General features: G+C 43.9%; 1 protein-coding gene across 6 annotated transcripts; it reads left to right on the forward strand.

Annotated features, from left to right (window-relative positions):
* The first annotated feature begins 707 nt into the window (after positions 1-707).
* smg6 (SMG6 nonsense mediated mRNA decay factor) lies at positions 708-12,899 on the forward strand. Of its 6 annotated transcripts, none has more exons than XM_056409627.1 (19): positions 708-798; positions 1,640-4,034; positions 4,157-4,349; positions 4,690-4,800; positions 4,967-5,073; positions 5,515-5,593; positions 5,831-5,941; positions 6,037-6,252; positions 6,910-6,971; positions 7,091-7,236; positions 7,688-7,801; positions 7,938-8,112; positions 8,306-8,549; positions 8,707-8,883; positions 9,083-9,238; positions 9,358-9,502; positions 9,700-9,962; positions 10,154-10,235; positions 10,884-12,899. In XM_056409627.1, the coding sequence occupies exons 1-19, from the start codon at positions 708-710 to the stop codon at positions 11,012-11,014; spliced, it is 4,998 nt and encodes a 1,665-aa protein (XP_056265602.1). In that variant the 3' UTR covers positions 11,015-12,899. The 6 variants fall into 6 exon arrangements, with proteins under 6 accessions (XP_056265602.1, XP_056265618.1, XP_056265624.1 ...); XM_056409643.1 differs by having other exon boundaries at positions 8,312-8,549; XM_056409649.1 differs by having other exon boundaries at positions 8,330-8,549.
* The last annotated feature ends 349 nt before the right edge of the window (positions 12,900-13,248 follow it).

The raw sequence follows: 13,248 nt of genomic DNA on the forward strand, positions 1-13,248 counted from the left end.
AGACTTTTAAACCCCCTTCCTCCAGGCCTTATATGTAGGCCAAGGCCTATACGTAACAATTACATAACATGTTAGACTGACACGCATTTTGTCTAATTTAGTTTCAAATAGCATATGTCTACATAACATATTTGATGACAAGATGTAATCCCTATGTGTCATTTTTTGATTAATAGGAATTATTAGGAAAAAATTTAGCTAATTATCATTATTATTATCGGATACCGATTAAAATAGCTTGACATAACACACAACCAGCAATTAGTCTACATCAAAAGAACATATGTCTAATAACCTAAGTGGGACTTATGTTGATAATCACAATAAAGAAAATGGATATGGACAAAATTAACAAAAACGCTGAGAGAGAAAAACACAGTAACGCTTTACATGAATACATCCTGTGTGAGACTAATAAGGACATGTTGTGTTCCATTTGTTCTTCAAATTTAAATGAACGTTCGTAGCCTAATAAATATAGCTCTCATAGCCGAGTGAAATAGAGGTATAATAGTTACATTTTGAATCCAGGACTTTTATGTAGACTTTAAAATGTCTATTGTTTCTACTTATATCTTATAAGTAAAAGACCAGAGACGGAAACTTTTCGATTGGTTTAAACTTTCGCTTTTACGTCTCCCGGTGAACACAGTTGATCCAGCGCGGCCACCGTACGTGTTGTGTTTGTTGTTTCAGTGAGAGCAAAGATGGCGCATGAGCTGGACAGAGTACGAATCTCAGCTGCGGAACTCAGAGCTTCGACGTCGAGTTCAGTCAATATGACTGAATGTCCGAAAGGTGAGACGAAGTGAATTAGATGACTGGAAGGAATACATTCGTGAACAAGTTGATGGATACAAGTAAAGAAGTGTTACAAGTTAGCTTAAAGTAGCCTACGGAGTTGCTAAGTTTGTAAGCAGCTAATGTTGTTAGCTAGCTCGCTATCTGCCTTTACCCCTTATTTGGTCGCGCGCGCTCAGTTTTAAACGCCCCCTTCAACCACAACGGCACCAGATACACAACTTTATCCTGTTTCTACTTACCACACTGTTCTTTATATTTAATCCGTTTACTTGTTGTCGATTTGTAGAACAAATGTGTCCGAATTATGGAACGTTAACGTTGAAAGCTGTTAGGACAGATACACGCGACTCTTGTTGGTGAACATTAATCCTCAGGAAAGGCTAAACTGAGCCATGTACTGTCAGGTCGTGATTGCGTGAATATGGACATGTTTTCCGCACAGGTTATTATTTGAAACAAGAACAATGTCAGTTGGCTAACAACAGTTGTTGATATATTGTTTTATTTTTCTAATTGTTTACAAATTGCACAAAAAAACACTAACATGTATTCTTTTGTATTAGTCAATTCAACGTGCACCGTTGCCATCAATTAGTTCACCAAATGCATATTGATGACGGGGAAATTGTTTATTTTGGTTCATTAGTTGTATTTGTGATTTTTAGTGATTTACGTCTTCAGTGAAAATGAATGGGCCGGGTGCCACAGACAGGGAAGGAATGTCAGAATGTACTGAGAGATAGTCTGCGGCATTTAAAAAAATGTACATACTAAAATAGAAACTTAAAATGTCAACCATATTCTTTAATACCCATACTCACTCTTTTTGTTTCAGCAGAGAAGCAAGAGGAGCATCTAGTAAACAAGCAGCATAGGAAGTGTGAAGCAAAACGTCCTGAACTGCAGCGCTACCAGCCGGTAGCTGGAAATGGACGGTGTCCCCGTGACGGTGAAGAGGGAGAAACTGGTCAAAGTGATCCCCTGGCTGCTGATTCACATGATCATGGTCAACCATCACAGAGTAAGAAAAGGGTGGTTTTAGAGAGACAGTGGTGCACAGATGATGACATTAACAAAAAGGAAGAAGACCGGATGACAGGTGATGGTAGTAACATGCAGAACCATAGAAAGGGCCTTCAGTCACAGTGTAAATCAGAAGCAAACAAAGAGAAAGGCGATGTTGAAAATGACAGCGAACACCAGGAAGCTGCTGGAGCTGCTAAGCCAACACGGAAAGCCCGCAAACCAGATCGAGAACTTTATCAACCTGGGAGCCGGAGGAGCAACCAGGGAAAGGACTCTGGAGTCGGACAAGAGCAGGATATGCCTACTCCTAGCCAGAATAAGCAGAAAACCGATCCAGAATCCCAGTTGAGTACAGGGGAAAGGGAGGGAAACAAAACAACATCCATACAGAAGCAGGAAGGGAAAGCTAAAGAAGTAAAAGTTCAACATGAATACATCAAATCAAAATCCAGTGAAACAAACAGAAAGCATGAGCTCCAAGATGTGGAAAAAACACCATTACCGTCTAATGATTCAGTTGAGAAAATGACAAGTAAAGTGGAACAACTCTGTGTGAAAGAAAGGGGTAACGTGGGATGTGAAAACCAAGCCATTGAATACTTAAATTGCGGGAGAGGGGAAGCTATTGATAAAGAAAGGAGAGACCAAGGGGGAGGAAGAAAAGAGATGGATGAAAAGATAGAGAAGAGGGAAAGGGGAAACCGCAGAAGAAGAGGAGGTGATAAGGAAAAAGAGAAGAATCAGGATTCCAGAAGAAGAGAAGATGAACCAGGTGGTGGAGGAACGACTGACCAGGGGAAAGCTGAGAAGGACAGAGAGAGGAGAGCAGCAGATGCAGATCGGGATAACAAAGCTGGGAAGACAGGAGACACGCAACAAAGCAAAGGAAGAGAGAATCGCAGAGAAAGCAGAAGAGACAACAACCACCAATCCAGAGTCACTGGGAAAGATCCTAAGACGGAACGAAATGCAGACAGGGCTGTTGAAAGAGGCGAAAGAAACAAATCCAATGCGAACATCACAACACCAACCTCAAAACGCTATTCCAAATCAGATATTCGGCGCTCACGAAATCGGACTTCCAGCAGTAGCTCAGCTAGCAGTGTGACCAGCCTGGATGGTCCTCGGCGAGGGATGGATGTGGAGAGGAGGAAGAGTACCCGCTTGCAGCCTATGCACAATAACAAGGAGGGCATGGCTAATAGTGGAGCAGGACGAAGGAGTCGCTTACAAAGCTGGACAGCCAATGGGCAATCATCTACAGAATCACCGGATGGGAGTGAAATGAGTGACGTAGCAGAAGATAAAAGGAGGAGAAGAGGTGGGGGAGAAGAACTAAGTGCCGAGAGGCGGAGGGTAGAAAGCAACATACCGAAAGGAAACAAAGGTGGAAGTCGGGGAATCCTTCGGGTTTCTCTCGAGAAAACGTCCGGTAACGCATCGCACAGCGGGATGTCACAACAACGCACGCCGGTCTTGGTTCCTCGCGGCAGAGGTGGGGGCATCCTGGTGCTTCCAGCTCACACAGATCTCTCCAATTCTCCCGAGGTTGGGCAACGGCTTCTTTTTGGTGGAATTAGGGGGGGAGGAGCTGGCAGGAGTCGAGGAGGCAGAGGAGGAGTGAGGCGACTCTGGGATCCAAATAACCCCGACCAGAAACCTGCTCTTACCAGCACCCAATCCTCACCGCTTCTACCTCTCCAACAGCCGATATATCTTCAGACGGGGACTGGATATGGTCAACTTCACTTTCTGGACACGGATGACGAGGTGGCAGGCAGTCCTCCGGTCCCGCAGGTTGAGCACTTTCGAACCCAGCAAGCTGCTGCCATGGCTTATTACAAATTCCAAAACTCTGACAACCCCTACGGCTACCCCATGCCCACCAGCAACTCGCATAGTCCTGGCAATACCACCAACCCACGCTATCCATATCCTTATCATATGGGGCCCTACCAAATGGCTCCCCCGAATGGTATGTACCCGGGTCCTGGTGTTGGTCAGTTCTGTGGGAGTTATAGGGGAGCAGGTTATTCCCAGCCTGGTGCAGGAGGTAGTTTGACATTGGAAGAGGCGGAGCAACAAGCCCGAGGAGAGCTGGGGAGGCTGCTGAGGGCTGCAGATGCACAGGAGCTCCAGCTCAGTAACCTGCTGTCCAGAGACCGAGTGAGTGCTGATGGACTGGATCGCATGTCCCAGCTCAGGTGAGGACAGGTTGTGTTCGTGGCGTTGTTCCTTTTTGTGTGTGGTGTTTTTACATTTTTGTCTTCCACTTGTTTGGCTGTCGGCTTCCTCTACTGTCATGTGATGCCCTTCTGTTTTCTAGAGCTGACCTTTTGGGGCTGTATGAGCAGATCATCCTGACGGACATCGACTACTCCGACTCTCAGAACGTGGATCAGTCTTTGTGGAAGAATGTCTTCTACCAGGTCATCGAGCGCTTCCGGCAGCTACTCAAAGACCCCACGTGTGACGACACCCCTCATTACAGAAACCTGCTGCTTACGCTGCTCGATGAGGTAAGGAATGTGTGGGTCATTAAGACATGGCAGGGTTTCACAAAATAAGGAGGCTACCGCAACTAGCATTGTACATCTGTGTGACTTTTTTTTTCTTGTTGAGGAGGTTGTGTCAACATCTAGTCCCTCTATGGGCACTTATATGGGATACACAGTAGTGACCTTGCTTTGAATCTGGTTGAGCACTAACAGTAAACCTTAATGAGTACAATACACAGTGCATTTATATGCTGCTTAAAAATCTTAGAAATATTTGTGTCAAACTGTTTTGCTACTTTAGTGTGTGTGTGTGTGTGTGTGTGTGTCTTCCATTGTCTGTGATGATCATTGTGTTTTACAGGGGGCGCTATTCTTTGATGGGCTGCTCCAGAAGCTGCAGACAGCGTACCAGTTTAAATTAGAGGATTACATGGATGGTATGGCTATCCGGGCTCGGCCATTACGTAAAACGGTACAGCAATGCTCTGTTTGGTTGTGTGTGCACACATGTTCAACTATTTATCAAATAATGCATGTAATGCATTCCAAGTGTCTGCCGGAATTTGGCAAATAAAACCCCCTCACCGAACGATGTATTTTGTGAAATGTGAAAAGCTATTTTTTTGTTTGTCTTTCAGGTGAAGTATGCTCTTATTAGTGCACAGCGTTGCATGATTTGCCAAGGAGATATAGCACGTTATCGGGAACAAACCAGTGACTCGGCCAACTATGGCAAAGCTCGCAGGTAGGCTGTAATTCAAGCATTCTCTCTAATTTGACCTTTCTGAACATGCGTGTGTATTGGCTTTGATCATTTGAATTTTCTTGAGTCAGGAGGCTACACTGTTGAACTCTTGTAACTGGTGGTCAGGCGTTAGCACCAGCCTTTTTGCAATGAGGGAACTTTTACACCTGTTTAATTACTCCCACACAACCTACTTTTATGTAGTCCTTTTTAAACTCATGTTCAGGTCATTCATGAATTTCTAAGTCTTGCACCATTTTTTTATGAGCTGCTGGCTGCGACAGATAGGGAACTTTGAACCATACTCGACAAAGCTAAATATTACAGATTAGATAAGAACCATATCATTTAAAGTAGAAGCAGGAAATGTTGAAAGTCTGCAGCTTCCACAAAGTTTCTCTGATGGTCTCTCATGATTACACATTTCCATTTTGTTTGTAGCTGGTACCTGAAAGCCCAGCAGATTGCCCCCAAAAATGGACGACCATATAATCAGCTGGCCCTGCTGGCAGTCTATACAGTAAGTGATGCGTAGTTTAAGTAAGGATAGTAGGTTGAGAGCAACAAAAAAGCTCTTTGCTTGCATAATTGGATGACATTAATTAAGTAACTTAATGTTTTTGTCACCCTGGCATGTCTATGGGATGTTTGAAAAATACAACTTAAAGAGTGTTCTCTGTTCTCACGTACCCAGTGTGCGTCCTTCTTCAGGATAACTCCCTCCTCTTACCTGCTTTCCACTTGTTCACATTTACAGAAGCGAAAGTTGGATGCTGTGTATTACTACATGCGCAGCTTGGCAGCTTCCAACGCCATCCTGACCGCAAAGGAAAGCCTAATGAGTCTGTTTGAGGACGCGAAGCGCAAGGTCAGACATAAGCTTCAGTTGTTTGCACCTGCCAAGTAATTTACCAAAAACTAGGCGGTGTACGTGCCCCTGGTTTACAGTCGTTGTTCTCGCAGGAAGAGCAGCTCGAGCGAAGGAGGAGACAGGAGCATGAAGGAGGCACCAGGGGGCCGGCAGAAAGAGGAAGAGGAAGAGGGGAAGATGGAGCACGTGTGGAAATTTGGAGTCGCACCAGCAGACAAGCGGCAACCCCGTCCTCCCAGAGAGGAGGCAGTGAGTCCAGCCGAGACTCTGAGCAGGATGGAGAGCTGGGAGGTCTGAGTGCTAGTGATGTAAGTTCCCTTCCTTTCTTTTGCTCTCGCGCTCTTCTCATCCTCGCGTGCACATCCAGTCACGTGTGTCGCGTGCCTTCACATGGATACACTCAAGGAAAATGGTCTCTGTGCACATATTTCTGATTTTGATGATTTCTTTTTACGTAATTACCTACAAATGGCTCCCACACTTTTTCATAGTTTAATTGTCCCTCTTTGTATTTTCATTCATTATTTTTATTTATTTCTCATTTGATATGTCCTTTGTTTATTTATTTTGTATCATATAATGTCTCCTTAGGCGTGTGTATCTTGTACCCCACCAATGGGAGGTGCTCAGGCATTCATATGAGTCAGATTCATGTTTTCTATTGAAAGATCATTATCGTGATGATTTTTTTTCTGTAACAATTATTACTACTATTATTATTATTACTTCTTATTGGTACTGTATGTATATCCTCTTTGCTCTTTCCAGCTCCGTTTCCTCCCACCCCTCTTTGTTCAAATCTCCAGGGGCATTTAAATGGCTCCAAACCTCTCTGTGCTTGGTCACAGTCACTGGATGAAGTCACGTGTTTTCTTGTCATGCGCTGGAAGGCTTTTAGCTCCAAATACAACTGTTTCCCAATGATTAGTAATGCATACATGTTCGTCCTCTGTTTTTCCTTCTAGCTAAATAAAAGATTCATTCTGAGTTTCCTACATGCGCATGGGAAGCTCTTCACTAAAGTGGGGTGAGTGTCATCTCGTGTATTCCCGCTCTTAAATTCATAGATTGTAAGAGTATGAATTATTTATATTTTGTGTACGTGTGTCTGTTTTTTTTCTGAATGTGTGTGCCTTGCCTACACAGCATGGAATCTTTCCCCCGAGTGGCGAGCCGTGTCCTGCAGGAGTTCAAGGCGCTGCTCCAGCACGGCCCCGCCCTACTGGGCTTCACACACCTGCTGCAGATCATAACCATCAACATGTTCACCATACACAATATCCACAGCAGAGGTGATACTGCACACACACACACACACACACACCACTATTATAATCATCAAGAAATATCACTCCAAAGCTTTCATTTACTGTTTATCTGCTAAATTAATACAAATACATGGCTGTTGATGAACATTTACATCTTTAATTTGTTCTTTATAATGTGACTTCATACAAGAAACACATGTTTGAACTGACAGGTTTGTTGACCATTTAAGAGTTGCTTATGCCTCTTTGACATGGATGCCCTCAGTTGTGGTCTCACTAGCGCCCCCTGCTGCTTTCTGTGGACAAACACAGAGATGCACACTCGCTCACACACACAAGCGAACGCATTATTCCCCTGGCGGAGATAATATAGTTGAACACACACATACTGGGGGCTACACGCAAGAAAGTCGTAATGTTGGTCGAAGGGGTGTTGAGGAAGTACTGTGTTTAAATTCTTGTTTCTGTTTCTCAGGGGAAGAAGGAGAAGAGCGCTCCGTTTTACAAGAGCAAAGCACGTCTCTGGGCCTCGGCATGTTCGCACTGCTGGTGCAGCGCTGCACAGAACTGCTCAGGGATACTCCTGCAGGTACGGACGCAGAAAGTTCCAAGTATCGGCCACATGTCTTAGAGCTTGGGCTCTACACTCGTATCTACTTCAGGTATGCTGACATTGGGGTCTATTAAGTGTTGTATTTAAATAATCTCTTTGTGTTCTCTTTTAGAACCAGTGCCTGTGACAGATGGAGAGGAGGAAGGCAAAGGGGAAGAGCTGGAGGGTATGTTGCGGGTCTCTGCCTTTCCATTGGACCTCAGAGAAATACTGCCAAGTATCAAGGTCTGGTCTGACTGGATGTTGGGGCAACCAGACCAGTGGAACCCACCACCCTGCAATATAGAGTGAGCATTTTAAACCTACAGTAACTCTTTATAGGGGGGGCGACTTGAGGGCAGTGGAATTAAGTTGTGAACACACTATTGACATATCATCATGTTTTAAATTCAATTATTTATTGATTCATAGTCACTATTGGTTCTGCTCCTAGCCTCTACTGGTACTGGTCCTTGGTCTTTTACAATACTCATTCCTCAGCATTAGTTTTTCCTCTCCGTCAAGTTGCAGCCCTGATGTTTGGCAGTGCCTGGCTGACCTGTGTAACCTGCTGGCTCGTGTGGACCATGAGGAAGTGCCGCTGTACAAAGTCGACACTGAAGAAGTCGAGGGAGACGAGGAGTTGACCGTGCTGCAGTTGAAGGAGGACCGGCTGCTCGCTGGCTTTGTCCCACTGCTTTCTGCACCGCAGGAGCCTTGTTACACCGACCAGCACACTGACTTGGTGAGTGGAAAGGGAACGCGTCGTTTCGTTTTCGCCCTGGTAAATGCGACATACATTATTTATTCTTCTGTCACCTTCAACTTGCCAGATTTGACCCAGACCACTAATTGTCCTCTTCCAGATCTAATGCCCATGTACCGCCACTCTCTTTCCTTAGGCAATAGCAGCCGACTGTAAGAGAGTGACGGTGCTGAAGTACTTTCTGGAGGCCTTGTGTGGACAAGAAGAGCCTCTGTTGGCCTTCAAGGGAGGCAAATACATCTCAGTGGCGACTTCTCCACCTCCTCACTCACTAGATACGAGGAGCAGGCAGGATTCTTTAACGGAGAAAGAGGTGACTGGTTTTTCTCCTGCCTTCCCTCTAAAATCCGTTTCCTCTTCATTAGGCGCCCTCTATGTGTTCATCTCCCACTGCACAAAGTTTGACATGCGCACAATTGTGCAAGTTAAGTCTTCACTGCAGTTCAGCGGCTTCTGTTGAAAATAGTGGCAGCAACCGTTCTGAACATGTCTTACCCGTGTCCGTTTGTCAGTCTGATGATGTCATAGTCGAGGCGGAGTCGTCTCTGTCCGCATCAGGAGACGACGAGGCGGGAGACGGTGAGAATGACATCAGACAGCTGAAGGCGCGACGTCACGACCTCACCAACAAACTGGCACAGCAACAGAAGCGCAGGGATAAAATACAGGTAAAGCATTACATACACCTCACAATGGATTTTCACGTTTGAAAATGTGTCTGCAATGCCTGAAATTTTACATATGGAATCCATTTTTTCAATACTTTTTTTGAACATGTGTGTTCCAGGCGGTGCTGCAGACAGGCGGGCAGTTGGAGCTGGCAGTGAGGCCTCTCTTTTTGGTTCCAGATACCAATGGATTCATTGATCACTTGGGAGGGTTGAAGAAGCTCCTTCAGTGTGGAACATACGTAATAGTTGTGCCACTTATCGGTAAGACTGAAAAGAAAAGAGTAAATAAATGTATGGATGAGTACGCTCGCTCGTCAGCTGGATGAAGAAGGATGACGTTGTGTTTCTGTGACATGTTTAGAATGACGTGAATGTCCAATTTGTCTGATAAGTGTCGAACAAATACATCTTTGTTCACGTAGACTTCTTACTTGACGCGTGTGTGTTCTTTCGCACAGTGATTACGGAGTTGGATGGCTTGGCTAAAGGCCAGGACCACTTTGGGGGAGGACCGGGGTCAGGAGGACGCAGCAATGGCGGTCGTGGCAACTACAATGTTACCGCGGCCCATGTGCGGGCCGTGCAGGAGAAGGCCCGCTTGGCAGTGGCGTTCCTGGAGAAAGGATTTGAAGCCAGGGAACCGCACCTCCGGGCCCTGACGAGCAGAGGGAATCAGCTTGAATCCATCGCCTTCCGCAGTGAAGACACCTCTGGACAGCAGGTGAGAGCCCAAATAATTACAGCTCGAAAATGTTCGTTTCGTCATAATTAGTCTTATTACATTTTTTTGATTTGGTTTAAGAGCGTGCGACGAGCAGGGAAGCAGTTGTTGACTTCTTATTGACGATTACTACTTGCATCAAATGTCTGTCCAATTTTTTTTCTTTGGCTTAGTTTTCCATTTTTCCTCAGGGTACCAACGATGACGTGATTCTGTCCTGCTGCCTCCACTACTGCAAAGACAAGGCAAAGGATTTCATGCCTGGGCAGAGAAGTATGTAACATTCATTCAGTGTACACTACCGTTCAAAAGTTTGGGGTCACCCAGACAATTTCGTGTCTTCCATGAAAACTCACACTTTTATTTTTCAAATGAATTGAAAATTGAATAGAAAATATAGTCAAGACATTGACAAGGTTAGAAATAATGATTAATATTTGAAGTATTAATGTTGTTCTTCAAACTTAAAGCTCAAAGGAAGGCCAGTTGTATAGCTTATATCACCAGCATAACTGTTTTCAGCTGTGCTAGCATAATTGCACGGGTTTTCTAATCAGACATTAGTCTTCTAAGGCGATTAGCAAACACAATGTACCATTAGAACACTGGAGTGATAGTTGATGGAAATGGGCCTCTATACACCTATGGAGATATTTCATTAGAAACCAGACACTTCCACCTTGAATATTAATGTACCACATTAACAATGTATAGATTGTATTTTTGATTAATTTAATGTTATCTTTATTGAAAAAACAGTGCTTTTCTTTGAAAAATAAAGACATTTCTAAGTGACCCCAACTTTTGAATGGTAGTGTACATGTTTTCCAACATGCATAAAAACATGGAATCTGAAGTGAATAAAGTGTATCTCTTGCTACTCTCTAACCCCCCCCCCCCCCCCCACCCCCACACTCACAGATGGGACGGTGAGGCTGCAAAGAGAGGTGGTACTCCTTACAGATGACCGTAACCTGCGCGTCAAAGCGTTGACCCGCAACGTCCCAGTGCGAGACATCCCTGCTTTCCTTAGCTGGGCCAAAGTGGGCTGATCTGGGCTAAACTGGAATCAAAGGAACCCATCTGCTAAAGCCCGCTTGCCACTCGGCCACGAGAGAAGACACACTTAAGCAGAGAAAGAAGTAGAGGAGATAACAGGGGAGCGGAAATGGTAAAGAAAGCGTAGAACCACTTCATTTGAAATAAAAGCAAAAGCAATGAAAGCAGGGGGCTTTCACTTGAGCTTTTTTTTCCCCCCCCTTATGATGAAGTGTGCGTGTGTGTATGAATGTGTTAAGATCAGTGGGCTTCCCCAGCCAGCGTCAGGGAGACTTGACAAGTCTCAGGAAGGCTGGACTGGAAGGCGGGATGAAAGAGGCGAACGATGGAGTGGTTGGACGTGTTGGTTGTCTGGTCCAGCCGTGAGCATCTGCGCCTAGTTGGTGAGTGTGTCTTCTGCAAGCCGCGTGAAAATGTGAGTCTGATGGCGAGAATGAGACGGAGAGAAGAAGAGTGTTCATGGTCATGTAATTGGTTCAGGACAACGGCAATGAAGGCCACAACTCTTCCACGCTTCTCATCGGACCCAGTCACATCGACTGCTTTGGCCTCTGCAGCAGAGGTGAGATAACGGGTGGAGAGGAGCTCAGCTGGAGGGTCTTTGTCAGCGCAGTAAAAACGTGTCTGATTGTAGTCTGGGTCAGTTGAGCCCTGTTGCAACTTCAGCACCTCCCAAGTTCTCGCATGCAGGTATGGTGTTTCCTGCTAACTCAGGAAGTGTTTAATGCCTGTTTGGTGACTTAGGTTGTTCCTCCAGCTTGATGCTGATATTAAGTCAGGACACATGGTACAAGGACATGTGTTGATGAAGTCAACAACAAAAGACATTTGATTCTTAATATAGAACTTCATTTTAGTTTTTACTTGTTTTTGAGCTTGTTTTTTTTTTGTTCTTGAGGGGCCATTTCTCCATTTTGTTGACATTTGCAAACATTTCTCAAAACAACCCCTGATTTTATCTGTTTCGTTTTGTTTTGCAACAGATCTGGGTACAAATGTATATTTGGATAATTATCTGTTTCTGGTTTTGAGCAGTATAACAAATACGTGAGATTTGATATAGCAAGGCTACTCTGTCGGTTTGGAGTGAGTTCAGTTGCAGAATATTATTTTATATTGACTATTTTTTATGGAATTTAGCCCGTTGAACAAAAGTCCACCCAAGTATCATTTCAAACAAAACAATATGAAAAGAAAATGTGGAAATATTGTTGGACCCAGGTCTGCTTGGCTGTTAGAAGAAGACTTGGTCTCTGAAATTGACTTGCAGATGCTATTATTGGTGTCTATTTTGCTTTATTTTCTATTCAGCTTTACATTCAGTCATTTTGTGCGTTTCAGATTGTACTTTTTCATTAAATGTTTTTAATCACCAATATTTTCCTCCTCAATGTGGGATTTTCGGCAGCTTTGAGTGTCATGTGTCATGTACTCACTTTCCCTTAATTTACATAAGATACATGAGGTACAAACCACCAATTAAAGCATGTAGAATTGCCAGTGTGTGTTTCTATGTGTATATGAGCCCGTGTCTGGATGCTCAGAATACATGTAATCTACACCAATGTTCCATTGTATGTCTCATCATACACAATTCATTCAATCATCACAGTTTGATCATATGGATTTAGATGTAGAATAATACTGTATGTTAAAGTGGCCACCTTGTTTTGTATTTGTCGTGTTCCTTTTTCAGCTAGAATTTCCATCAGGGCTCGATGTTTAAGTGTTTGTGACAACCTTGAGATGAGTTTATTAGTTAGTACCCTGTGATCTGGTGTTCAGTTGCTTTGCTTCAGTGTTGGTGTTAGTACAAATATAGTCAATTGAACACATTACATATTCATCAACCACCAATAAAAAAAAAATTACAGCTTTTTTTCTGATAGATTATTGTAAGAATTGGATCTTCTTCCCAGCAGACAGTTTGTTTTGACACGGGTGTTACAAATAGCACTAATGATGCCGCGTTATATTGAAGTGTCCTGGTAAGCCACCGGTGTGCACAATGTTAAGACTTTGAAATTGAAGCCTTCATTTTAGTATTTACATCTGTGTGTATCCCTCTGTGACCTGTCTGATGCCTGCTGTGAAATACAACCTATAGTTGTGCTGCACACACACATACAATCTCAGTGTTCACATTCCCTTTATCTTAAAGCAGAATCATCAAAATGTACAATTTACTTTACTTTTTAAAATCACTGGATTCATGAAGGTTTTGTTG

The sequence above is a fragment of the Pseudoliparis swirei genome, chromosome 3 (genome assembly GCF_029220125.1).
Source record: "Pseudoliparis swirei isolate HS2019 ecotype Mariana Trench chromosome 3, NWPU_hadal_v1, whole genome shotgun sequence".
NCBI lineage: Eukaryota > Metazoa > Chordata > Actinopteri > Perciformes > Liparidae > Pseudoliparis > Pseudoliparis swirei.

Bases quoted from the DNA above. Each gene is read 5' to 3' on its own strand.
- smg6 (XM_056409627.1), top strand. From the start codon at position 708: ATGGCGCATGAGCTGGACAGAGTACGAATCTCAGCTGCGGAACTCAGA. The intron at 4,035-4,156 runs GTGAGGACAGGT...TCTGTTTTCTAG, and splicing joins GATCGCATGTCCCAGCTCAG to AGCTGACCTTTTGGGGCTGT. The intron at 6,253-6,909 runs GTAAGTTCCCTT...TTTTCCTTCTAG, and splicing joins GAGGTCTGAGTGCTAGTGAT to CTAAATAAAAGATTCATTCT.